We start from the raw sequence: 13378 nt of genomic DNA, 5'->3' as shown, positions 1-13378 counted from the left end.
TATAGTGTCAAAAACACTCTTATATTATAGGATGAAAAAGTAAAAGGCAACGAAGGACACGACCCATAGTACCTACTCCTATAAAGGAGCTAAACATGCTAAATAGGTTGGATAATCACCCGACTGTTTGCCTACATAAGTTGCTTTCATTGAAGCTGAACCCTCGGAACTAAACATGGTTGGTAGAGCTGCAAGATCATGCTTAGATAAGTCGGTGAATCTGGTGTATGGCCCATTACCTACATAAGTTTATTTCATAATATGCGCAAGATCATTATTAGTTTGCGCAAATATGAAATGACTGCATGAGTCAGACATGTACTAGTTCTTTTCTCATGTGGTTGAGCTCTGCAACGTTTTGGCTTATTCTGATGACGGTTGAAAACCTAGTACTAATAAAGGTAGTTTATTCTTAACACAGTACAGACGCAAGCGCTCATATATACGCGCACACTCACTCCTATAAACGCACACATGTACACGCTATCCCTATGAGCACCTTCGAAAGACTGGACCGGCATATCATCTTGAGACTTACGATGTCAGCGTAGGCAACCGGTGCAGAGACTTGGGTCTCAAAAGTTGAACAACTGATGTTGTTTTACGGTATACAATAAAACTTTTTAAAATTTTGTTTCTATTGTATTGTATTTGCTTCATGGTTTTGCTGACGCTTCTCTTTCAATATATCAACATGTAGACTTGCGAACTGAGCATAGTTCGGATGGTTATGTTCCTTGTAGTGCAACCAGCTCATCAGAATTCAAGTCCTAAATTTGACACTGGTGCTCACATTTTTCTAAATTTATTTCAGTCTTTCCGGCGATGTTCGTTTCAAAGGTGCTCATAGAGGTAGGGTGTACGTGTGTTCATAAGAGTGAGTGTATGTGGGCATCTGCGATTGTTTTGTGTTAAAAAAAAAAACATGTAGACTTGACTATCCAAATTAGGAAGCCATCTCCTACTGTGCGCTGCTGCGGTTATATTTGCTCGAAGTATGTTCATATACTACTAGAATTTAACCAGCTAGGTGCCACTTTGTTGTGTTTCTTAGCAGAACATCTTTGTACAAGGCTGTATAGAAGTCTTCAGGCAGGAGACACGTCTGTGACTAAAGTACGTATATACCAAACAACGTTTTGAGATTTCAGCTAACGAAGGTTGGTGTTTGACAATCCGTGCAGGTTCATGGTTATATATTTTTAAACCCTTCACCAGAGGAAGCAAACTGGACAGTTCTTACGTCCAGACAGTAGTAATAGAACAAGCATTACCGTGGTAGAGCTGGAATGGAGAAATTTCGTGTTCTAGGTGCGCAGATTCACCCTCCTGCGAGCATCCTGTTAGAAACATAGGTGCAATTTGGCCAACCATATGTAGCAGCTCAACTACTTCGGACAAGAAACAACTAAAGATAAGTCAATGGGAAAACATAACATACCAGGACCCAGAAAAGGAGGAAAAAAGAACCACGTTGATCATTGATAGTAACATAGCAGTTTTCAAGAACCATGCCTCCTTGCTTGACTCACATTTTTACAAAAGAAAATGAAATAAGATTACACACTGGCTCTGAATCTCAGTATAGCTAGGGAGGGCAGTATGGTATTACGGTATTGCACCGGGAATGAGGAGAAGAAACCACGACACCGAACCCGCCATTAAATGTATGTACAATACTTAAATACAATAGAATGGGCATGTTACATTTCGGAATACAGAAATTACAATGTACAAAATGAATGATAAACTGCACACTGAACTATTCTGCATGGCTTCAGCAACTTTCACCTGTGGACTTCCTTTACAATTGCATTTTCACTGACAGAAGATTCTGAAAGCAAGTGTTTATCTTCAATGTCATCATCGTCAAAGTGGTCATTGATGGTTAAGTTGGAATCATCTAGTCAAAAGGCATTGATAGATAAAAATATATATGAGTGCCCATTGGAATAGTACGATCGATTTATAAAGGAACTGATGAGATGAGGAACATGGATATCTACCAGAGAAATGGTAGTCCGTGAGGTTCTTTGTCTCAGTTGACTCCAACCGCATACTTTCTGGTAGAAGGCAGTTGCAAAACGCACCTGAAAGTAATTTGATATTATCTTTCATGATATACTAAGAAGGAAAGAAATCAATTTTATTTTCAGATGTAATACACTTTGAAACAGAACAAACGGTAAATATGTTTTGACATAAAGCATAGAAACCTCTGGATAGTGATGACTTTGTGTTTCATTTGCCAGTTCCATTTGTAGGTATTCCTCATCATGAAAGATATTGGCATGATTAATTAGAGCTTACGGGTAGCAGCACCATAGTCAATTCAAGATCTATGGCTACTGATGTGACACCATATGTAAGTGTGGTGGAATGTTAACACAAGGTATTATAGTGACAACTGTACTTCCATCACTTAAGAGATGAGTTATTTACAATAGTGGTTTGATTATATTGCATCCTCTTTTCACTTGGTTAAGTTCTGTTTATCTCCAGAATTTGTTAGAAGAGAGGGTGTTAGCTCCTCTAGTTATCAAATCAGAGGAAAATATCTTCAAATAAGGGATAGGATCCCATTTGTTAGTGAAGTTATGATTAGTTTCTTCGGAACCAAGTTATCCATCTCCTTATACAAGGGAGAGCATGTACCGTGTATCAATCAAGCAACAAAAGAAGAGATTATTAAGCATTTCTAGGAGTAGTTTAGCCTAGCTAGCCTGAAATGGTCCAACAGTTAGCAGAGGTGTTTGCAATCCTACTGCGCCACTTTTCAACAAGATCAACAGCATTGAAAGAGATTAATGCAACACTAACGTGAGAACCCTCTCAGAGGCGAGCCTGTGCAGTCAACAATGATGGTGCACCACAGCACAGCAGCATATGCCCTGGCGGCGAAGGCATCACATCTCACAAGAGCGGTACCGGTGCCTTCTCCAAGTGTGGCGTGGGCGGCATCAACAATACACAGTAGAAGAGGCGGATAGTTCGCAATGACATTAATGGTGGTAAACACGCTAGTCATGGCGCAGCCATGTACAAATGCGGAAATGCAGATTGTTGCATCGGTGATACTTCTGATGGCTGCATCTTCGAAGTTGGGTTGCCCCAGTGCTCCCAGTCACCACACGAGCAACTACATCGTCTCCTGCACTGGCAGTTGGGGCAGTTAGGCTACAGCAAGCAGTGACCGATGCTAAATCCAGCTACAGCAGCACAGCTGGGCAAACTGGCAGCGCAAGCTACAGCCACAAGGTACCCAGACATGGCAGTTGCCATTCTCACCGAGGGCTGGTGTTGTGTTGCACAACGGCCGCACAGTTCAACTGGGAGGTGTGATGCTCCTTGTGGCACTGCAGAAAGACAACAGCACGATGGTGCGACTTAGCCATGGAGAGGGCTTGGTCGGTACCTTAGAGCATGTTTGGTTCCTTGGGTCGCAACTGGCTCGCACCCGACAGGCAAAATCAAGTGTGTTTGGTTCCCTGTGCGGCCTTCTCGGCCTGGCCCGACGGATGCAAAAGAGGCCTCCCAGCCAGGCTCGCGGAAACGCAGGAATCGGGCGTATCTCCAAGCCAGGCCCGCTCCTGCATCTCGTATCCTTCCCTTTCCTTTCTCTCTCTCTCTCTCTCCCAGCGTCAGATCCAATGCAGGCCGGCTCTCCTCGCAAGAAAATGGATCCGCCGGCTCTCTCCCGATATCCCTTGAAGAAAGACGAATCTGCCGGCTCTCCTCCACGCCCACGCCGGGGGCTCGCCGCCCCACTTGGACATCGTCGAACTCCGCCACCACCGCGCGCACCTACGCCTGCAGACGAGCTCGTCGGAGCTCGCCATGCCGCCCGCCACCGATCGAGAAGACGGGGGAGGGGAGGAGAGCACCACGCAGTCGTCAATCCAGTTGGAGAGCAATCCCTGCCGTCGGCATCTCCTCTCGGTTGGCCATCTCCCCCTCAGCCATCTCGTTGGCCTCCACCTCTTCATCCAGATTGGTGAAAATATTTCAGATTCAATTGGAATCATTTAGTTCAAATGATTTTTCATGTTTGGAATGATTCAAATGGAATTAGTGAAAATGTTTTAGTTCAGATCAGACTTGTTGCGTGCAGCTTCTCACGTACAGATTTTGGGTCAGATTTCAGTTCGGTTCAGACTTGGTTTACTTCTATTTATACATGCAATGGTATATATTCAATTGGAATGATTAAAAAAGGAAGAGAAAAGTTCACAGAATTACTCCCAAATGCAGCATACCAAACAACATCTATTGTCTATAGCATCTCTCATGCACCCATATCATACCGTCCACCAAACATACATCTTAGCTCATCCTTGCATAAGCTCAACCAGGCCATGCTCAGCGAGGATCCCTCATGCAATACAAGCTACAGCCACCCAGGCAACCAAACACGCCCTTAATGTCCTGGCCCTCCGCACGAGGCAGGGCAGCAAGGATCAGTGCAACAGAAGGTCCAGGTGCAACAAGGCTTGCGGTGGCTGAACCGGAGGAGGCAGTGAGAAAACCAGGTGCTCCCAGGCAGGACATAGTCAAGCCCTACTTGGGCCTTCACATGCAACTAGGCCAGGTGGGCTGGGAACAAAACCTGAGTTGGTTTGTTTAAGTGTTCGGTTTGATTAGCCACTTGGATTACACAAGAATATGTGCATACATGGTGTTGACCACTATACATGTGTGTATGGACTTCTATTTCCGTGTGAGGCAAGGATAACTATGATAGCACAAGTGTACGAGAAGCTACCAAGACATTGTCTTCGAAACATGTTTCGGAAGAATCAGCTGAAAGAGATCAATCATGAAGTGGCACTGATTCCAGCAGCAGAGTGATCAATACCACGGGACTCCGACAAAGAGTCGACCCTGGCCAACACACTGCAGCTCGAGGAGGAGCTGCATATCGAGGAGGGTGAGATGTTATGCAGTTCCCCATATGCCTGCAGTTATCCAAATAGAGGATACCATCTTCGAATCTCTACTATTAAAGGGGAGTTGGTACGTTCTCCTCAGCTCCTCCCACCGCCCCCCTATGTTGGTTTTTTCCTCTTCACGCCCCCACCCTGCTTGGTTTCCTGTCGATTTTTTTTGGTAATCTAAACTGATGCCGCACAAAACAAAAACCAACGTAGTAACTTGGAATATTCTAAACCAAATTGATGTTTTCCTTTCCTTGTCCTACTCATTTCCTCGAAACAAAAAACAACAAGCATTAATTTACGGAAAGTATCATCAAGTGATCGAGCGTTGGACGGGCAGGATCACGTTAATTATGGAGAGTATCGTTCTTTTCCGCTTTAGACTACAACATGCATAGTGTGGTTAAATACCTCAAGCAATTGCCTTGATTTATGGAAAGTATCATTTTGGTGGCTTCCTCCTAAAATCTCTCATTCCCTAGCCATTATCTTCACGTTATGCCACACGATCCTACCCGACGACATCGATGTGGGACGTGCCATAGGAAACAAAGCACTAACGACGTCTCTGTTGAGGCACTCGCGATTGGTGTTGAATCACTAGAATATATATGCACCCGTTGCAACTCACAGGCAATTAGCTAGTAAGGGATAAAATCCCAGTCACAAAACAAAGGGATAAAATCCCGTTAGTTAGGGTAGTTGCGATTAGTTTCTTAGGAGTTAGGAGCCAAGTAGTTTAGCTCAGCTATCCAAGAATTATCCAAGATCGTTCTTGGAGGCACATCCTTCAGAATCAAGGAAAGAAAACGAGTTGATGTGTATCCATCCTAAGCTGAGCCACATCTGCACGACCAGTTGTGCTTTCTCTAGCACCAATTATCTTTAAAAGCTCACGCTATTTGGCACACTGCCTCCATTTTGCACCATAACACTACCCCTTCTTTCATGAGGCCGCGATTGGATTGTCGTTTTCCGGCCCCAAAATCCCCCCGTAAAATATACAACAACAACAACAAAGCCTTTAGTCCCAAACAAGTTGGGGTAGGCTAGAGGTGAAACCCATAAGATCTCGCAACCAACTCATGGCTTTGGCACATGGATAGCAAGCTTCCACGCACCCCTGTCCATAGCTAGCTCTTTGGTGATACTCCAATCCTTCAGGTCTCTCTTAACGGACTCCTCCCATGTCAAATTCGGTCTACCCCGCCCTCTCTTGACATTCTCCGCACGCTTTAGCCGTCCGCTATGCACTGGAGCTTCTGGAGGCCTGCGCTGAATATGCCCAAACCATCTCAAACGATGTTGGACAAGCTTCTCTTCAATTGGTGCTACCCCAACTCTATCTCGTATATCATCATTCCGGACTCGATCCTTCCTTGTGTGGCCACACATCCATCTCAACATACGCATCTCCGCCACACCTAACTGTTGAACATGTCACCTTTTAGTCGGACAACACTCAGCGCCATACAACATTGCGGGTCGAACCGCCGTCCTGTAGAACTTGCCTTTGTGGCACTCTCTTGTCACAGAGAATGCCAGAAGCTTGGCACCACTTCATCCATCCAGCTTTGATTTGATGGTTCACGTCTTCATCAATACCCCCATCCCCCTGCAGCATTGACCCCCCGTAAAATATACACCTATGGAAAAAATAGGTGGCCTTAAGTTGGGCGATTGGTTGATCCTTTTTGGCCTATATTACACCGGTTTTGGAAACATTGGTCGACCCGTCGTTTTCTTCCACTGTATTCCTTTCTCCCAGGTGTTCCTCTCTCTAAGTCTATCTGTCAAGCCGCCGAACGAACGCTAGAGCCACACGAGACGCAATGAAGTATCAACCACACGACCACGGGATCGGCATGGCGTTTGGCTCTCATGGGTCCTCGTTGCGGGCATCGCCATGCTGCTTGGCGGTGCTCGGCTGGAGCTCCCGCCAGCCAAAGCAAGGCCGACGAGTTGCACGGCGCTTGCAATGGGCCTGCTCCCAACCTGACTCGATGGAGGAGGCGACAGGGCAGCAAGGCCAACGAACTCCGTGTGGGCATCCAGCAAGAGGCCATGTGCTTGCACTAGAGCAGCCCACATCCATCATGAGATTAGCTCGAGGAGGTATGCAGCGGTGGGGGGAGGAGAAGAAATCAGAGAGGAAGGAGCGTGGGGGATGCAGATGCGTGCGGCATGCTAGAGGCTGAGGTGTGCAACGACGTGCTACTTGGGAAGCAGCAACGGGGATCTAAGCCGAGAGTTGTGGCTATGACAGTGGCGATGAACGGCCTGCTCGAGGAGCTAACGCTGATTTCCAACCATCTGTAATAATATTGGTTTCTTGGGTGGGACAGTAAAATACACCTGTATGATATTTCCGGGCGTACAAATTTACAAGGCTTCCAATCAGGGCCTGATGCTAACCATAGTTCATGTGTAGCTATGACTTCGACGATGGTTTACCCAGAGTGTGGAGCCATGGTAACTGACTCTGGTACCAATTGTTATGAACCTTAGCTCACAATAGGATAAACACCTTACATAGAATTGGTACTAAGAGCATTGTTTCTAGAGGAAGGGCATAGAGCAAACAGGGAATCAACTTGGCTGAGAAAACGAGGGACTTACGCAACTTTACTCGTTCTTTGCTTAAGTCAAAAGGAAGACAACGCAACCTTATTGAAACGGCGCTTCTAGCACTAAGCCAACTAAAGATACGATAAAATATAACTTAAATCACTTGTACTTAGTAAAGTATCTCTTAGATAAGGCAACTAACTCAAATATAAAAGCGCTAACGGGCGGACCTACTGCTGCTAAACTTAATCAAAGTAGCATGCGGCCATCTCTCTTTTGTTGATGCATAACCTATATTCCTCCTAGACCTGAGCAGTGAGCATTGAGACAGCGCCACGCTTACTCTCCTCATCCCTGCAAAATTTTCTCCATCCTTGCAAGATATCGACTCTCCCCATGCCTGCAAAATTCCCCCTACTCCAGCTGTTTCCTTACACCCTTATACAAACCGGCCCTCTCTTGTCCATAGTATTCATTTCCCTACCTTCCTAACTTACCTAGAACTCAAAATCTGCTAGGAGCAAGTGGTGATATGACATACACAATTTCGGCATACTGCTAATATACTCCTTACCAGCAAAAAGAAAGTTGCAACAAATAAATGTATAAGGAGTACAGACTTATTACCTAGCTTAGCAAGTCGGTTAACCCAACCAGGAATTGGCTTTCCTGTCAATCTGGTGCTGAGATCATCCGTGAAGTGGTTACAATTCTTAGAAATGAGGTGGTATGTATCCCCATGATACTCCGAGGCCATTCTCTGAATGAAATCTCGAAATTCCAAGGGATGTAGACTTGTATGGCCTATGAAAATTGAAGATCTGTACAAGAAGCCTGGGCAGCTCTTTGGTTCAACCTCAAAAACCCCACTTGTTGGAAGGTCATGAGCTCCAAAACTGTACTCCGATCCATGGACTGTTCCAGGCAGAATAAGATAAATCTTAAACATTCTGTAGAGTTGGATGGAAATCATTATTTGCATACTAATTAACAAGGAAATAATTTCACATATGATACTAGAACTATGCTTTTTCTACATGAGTGGGTCCAGCTCTTGTTCTTTAAATATGGGATCATCCATGAGTACCAACAAATGTCATAAGCAAAGCTGGGTTGCAAGGTACGTTTGGTTGCTCTACATGAGTGGGTCCAGCTCTTGTTCTTTGAATATGGGATCATCCATGCTTGCTCTGCCAAAAATTGATTGCCAACAATTTGGTGAAGGAACCCTCCAACCTGTTGGCCAACATTTTGGGAACAATTTGTGAAGGAAGCATTGAAGGACCCATAGATAACCAAAATCTTGGCAACAAACCAAGCAGGCAAACAATACCATTTGGCATGACCAATATTTTATAGGATAAGTTTGTGGCATAAACCAACACACCTTATGACAAAATGAATTGCCTTCTACACCAAAAGACTTTCAAAAAGGTTTACTCATCATCATAGAAGGATGTCAAAAGCAATTTGGCTTTTATGAGATAAAGTCATAGTGCTATGCATTTTACTTCCTAATAGATCAACATTACTGCCCAAATTAAATATACAAGCAGCTCTGACTTTGATATACAGGAAAATGATGGGATCAAAATATGAGTTACACATCTAGCACTATTTACGAAGAAATTGCCTAGAGATAGAAAACAACAAGTATTTAAATAAACAAATTATCAAGCAATATACAAACTAGGCTAGAGGTAGTATTCACTAACAAAGGTGATAAAACGATTAAATATATGAATAATCAACTGGTATCCTACTAAGAGCTCGGGTTTAGCAAAACCCAAACCTTTTGAGGACAATGGAGAAACTTACCAGAATAATTAACTAACATAGAAGTGACAGAGCCAGCAATAAGTACATATACAAATCACTCAGTAAATTTCAACTATTTTCTTCATAGTAATAATAACTAGAGAATGTAGTAGTCTAAATATGTCAAAAAATGCTCTTTCTGAGGGAAAATATACCCCTTGGGTTAGCCCAATAATTCTGAAATAAGGCATCTGACACAAACCAGGGTCAGGTATAAAAGACTACAATAAAGTTGTCGATTGAAAAGTTTTAGCTCCAATGGAAACAATAACTACAAGGCATGGTTTAAGAGAATTTACTAATGTAAAAGGAAAATGGTGAGGAAGGTTTTCAAGACTCAAGATGCAATGTGTGCAAATTAGTGCTCCTACAGTTTCCATTTAATTTATCACTACTTTAGAAAGACAATATCAAGACTACACTACAACACATTACAAAACTATATATTGAGTCAACAACACTACAGAGGTCCCATAGAACCACTATATTGAGTCAACTGAAGTAGACTATTAGCGTACTAGCATGCAGCCACCAAAGACACCTTTTTATGTTATGAATAGATACCCTAAAAGAACTGATCGTACTAAAAATCATAGTAAATGTGTAACAAAACAAATTATTCCCCAGCTGAATTAAATGAACAGAAGATGGTCGAAAAGATGCCGTTTTGTCATATCTCAATCTTGAATATAATCCTAGTTCATAAGTTGGAAGTTGCACAACCAAGTACTATTACACATCAGGATATTCAAAATGGAGAACTAACTACATAGGCCCATCAAAGACGACTTTGGGCTTTCCCATGGCAGTAATCTGAATCTGGTTCTTGAGCTATGTGAAGACAAATCTCAACGTCCCTAAATCCCCTGCCATTGCCAATTCGTACAATTATTTGAAAGGAAATCAAGATCTAATAGCTAGCAAAACTAAAAACAGCTCCCAAAGCGGACTTACCTTTCTATAAAATCAAAGCACGAACTCAAAAAATATCGGATCAAAATATCAACCCGAGAAAACGAAAAGACGGGTCCCATACTCCCTGCCCCAACTAAGTCAATTCCGTACACCCAAATTCCACAGAATCCGCCGGGACCCGGTCGAGCTGCCGCGCTCACCTTCGACGGCGGAGTGGAAGATGCCGAGCCCGCACCAGTGGACGTAGTTGTTTAGCGGCGTGAGGTCGTACACGTTGAGAACCACCGGGTACTCCCCCGTCGCCGCTGCGCCGCCGGAGATCGCGCCGCCCATCGCCTCCCCCCTTCCTCCCCTCCCCGAGGAGATCCCGAGCAGGGTCGCCGGGGACGCGCGCCAGTCGACGGCGAGGCCGTAGGTGCTCCTAGGGTTAGGGTTTTGATCTGGAGCGAGGGAGGCGATGCGGGACTGCGACGGAGCTTGGGGAGAGGGACGGGCGGAAAGGGAAGACGACGAGTCGACGACGAGCGTGCGAGTCGGAGTCGGGTCCGGAAACAATTTCCTTGCGTCCCGGTGGTGGAGTCACAGTCAGGTGGGTCTGCGATGGCATGGGTCCACGTGTCATAGTGCTAAGGCGGGAGGTGGCCTGTCAGTTTTGGGACAAGACAGGATCCGCCAGGGGAGGGGGTGGGAGGGGGTGAAGGTCCAACTGTCGCGTGGGGCCGCATTGAGGAATCTGAGAAGATATTTCGAACGGCTGTCACTACGGGGTTTCCCTTTTTTTCTTAACCTTCTTGATCCGTTTGAACCTTTTTTCCCTCGAATATGCACGAGTATGCATATCATATATTAAAGAAGGAAAGGCATAGAAGTGTGATGATTTCTCGTACATATGTACAACACCACTCCACCTAGTACACAATATACTACTCCTCCCCACTAATCCACCTCGCTAAACCCGCAAGCACGAAGTCAACATTGCCTTTCATAAGTCCAGAACGCGCCCAAATCCTTCCTTCCGCCTCTATTCTCCGCATGAGCTGGTGGATCAATGGCAACTCACCGTCAAACACCACAGCGTTCCGATGTTTCCACAACTCCCACATTGCCAGTTGTAAGACAGGATGCATGTCTTTTTTGACCATCGTATTCAACCGTTGCTTCGTAGAAAGCCAAGATTGTAGTGTATCCTGCGGGGTTGGCGTCCACTCAGGCTTCCCCAACGCAGTGCAAACCGCCTCCCAGATTGTCCTGGCAAAGACGCAGGTTAGCAGCACATGGTCTATTGTCTCCTCCTGTTGGTCACATAGTGGGCACTTGTCCTGATGCGGCAACCCTCTTCTAGCAAGCCGGTCAGACGTCCAACATCTGTTACGCAAAGCCAGCCACGTGAAGAATTTGCATCGTGACGGAGCGCGTGATTTCCAAGTTAACTCCGCAGTCGGTATCACCTCCCGGCCCCAAAACTTGGCAGCGTATGCTGATCTCACTGAGTATTTCCCATTTGCTTCCCAGGACCAAGTGAATTCATCCAGGCCAGTCTCCGTGGGTTCCCATGCCTGCACACTGTGACAAAACTCCAAGTACTCTTGCAGTGCATGCATGCCAAGATCGGGATTAATGCAATCAGCCCACGAGCCATTCGTCACCACCTGACCGAGCCGGCTCGTCCTCCTGACACGGCTCGGGACCATGCTGTATATGGCCGGTGCAATTTCCTGAATCCTCCGTCCGTCAAGCCACCTATCCTCCCAGAAGAGCGTGTCCAAGCCATTGTGCGGCGTGCACCTTGTTGCCGCTTGAAAGAGTCGCATCGAGTCGTCTGGCACTTTGATTTGAAACTCACTCCATGGTCTATCATTGTCCGTCCTTTGTAGCCACGGCCATCTGGCTTGCATTGCCACATTCATCTATCTTAGGTTGGGCAGCCCTAGGCCTCCTGCCCACTTGGGGGCACACACCGCATCCCAAGCAACCTCACAATTTCCACCGTTTGCTTCCGCTTTCCGACACCACAGGAAACCTCGACACACCTTATTCGTGGTTGTGACCGTTTTGATAGGAAGATCCAACGCCATCATCGCATGTATGGGCATCGCACATAGAACAGATTGCACCAATGTAAGCCTACCACTTTTAGGCATGAGGGAAGCCTTCCACTTTGGCAGCTGACTCGCCATCTGATCCACCAGATACTGCAACTGTGTCGCTGATTGCTTTCTTATGGACAAAGGCAGTCCAAGGTAACGCACCGGGAATGATCCCACTGGACAGCCAAGCTCCTCACTCGCCATAGCGATGCATTGTTCCGAACACCGTATCGGTAGTGCAACTGATTTCCTCATGTTTATGCGCAAGCCCGACGCCTCACCAAAGAGATCAAAGATGCTTTTGCAGATTGCAAGATCCATCGGTTCTGGCTTGGTAAACAGGACTACATCATCCGCAAAAACGAGAGCCTTTTCTTCATACCCGTTTTCGCCAAGGGCTGCAAAAGACCCCTGTTGGTTGCCCACTCAAATAGCCTTTGTAGTGGTTCCATGCTGAGGATAAAAAGCATCGGTGAGATCGGATCTCCCTGCCGCAGCCCCTTGCAATTATAGATTGTGCGCCCTGGGTCTCCATTCAACATTATCCTGGTGGTGGATGTAGCTAGTATCCCACACACCCATGACCTCCACCTAGAACCAAAACCAAACCGCTCCAAAACCTCCAAGAGAAAGGGCCATTGAACCGAGTCAAAAGCTTTTGAAATGTCGAGCTTCAATAGGACAGCGGGCTTCTTCAACGCATGCAAACGACGGGCCATGCTCTGGACTAACATGAAGTTGTCGTGCAACGATCTTCCTTTGACAAATGCACTTTGATGATTTCCAACAAGGTTTGGCAGCTCCACCACAAGCCTCGAGGCTAGCACCTTCTCGAAGATCTTAATAGCTCCGTGAACAAGATTTATAGGCCGAAAGTCTCCCACATCCAATGCCCCATCCTTCTTAGGCAGGAGAGAAACAAGAGATTTATTGATCGTGGCCATACCTCTCACATCTCCATTATAAAAGCATGCCATAGCTGCCATGAAGTCCTCCCGAATGATATGCCAACACGTGGCATAAAATCGCCCCATGAACCCGTCTGGCCCTGGTGCT

The 13378-nt window shown here is 45.7% G+C and overlaps 1 protein-coding gene across 1 annotated transcript; it reads right to left on the bottom strand.

Moving 5' to 3' along the window:
* Positions 1-1455: 1455 nt before the first annotated feature.
* LOC109750434 (deSI-like protein At4g17486) lies at positions 1456-10789 on the bottom strand. The gene is made up of 4 exons (XM_020309390.4): positions 10436-10789; positions 8130-8417; positions 2007-2090; positions 1456-1903 (listed from the first exon to the last, which is right to left on the bottom strand). The coding sequence occupies exons 1-4, from the start codon at positions 10566-10568 to the stop codon at positions 1788-1790; spliced, it is 621 nt and encodes a 206-aa protein (XP_020164979.1). The 5' UTR covers positions 10569-10789; the 3' UTR covers positions 1456-1787.
* Positions 10790-13378: the final 2589 nt, after the last annotated feature.

The sequence above is a fragment of the Aegilops tauschii genome, chromosome 7 (genome assembly GCF_002575655.3).
Source record: "Aegilops tauschii subsp. strangulata cultivar AL8/78 chromosome 7, Aet v6.0, whole genome shotgun sequence".
NCBI lineage: Eukaryota > Viridiplantae > Streptophyta > Magnoliopsida > Poales > Poaceae > Aegilops > Aegilops tauschii.
Note: the sequence above shows the minus strand (reverse complement) of the source record. Positions and strands in the feature narration are given on the sequence as shown.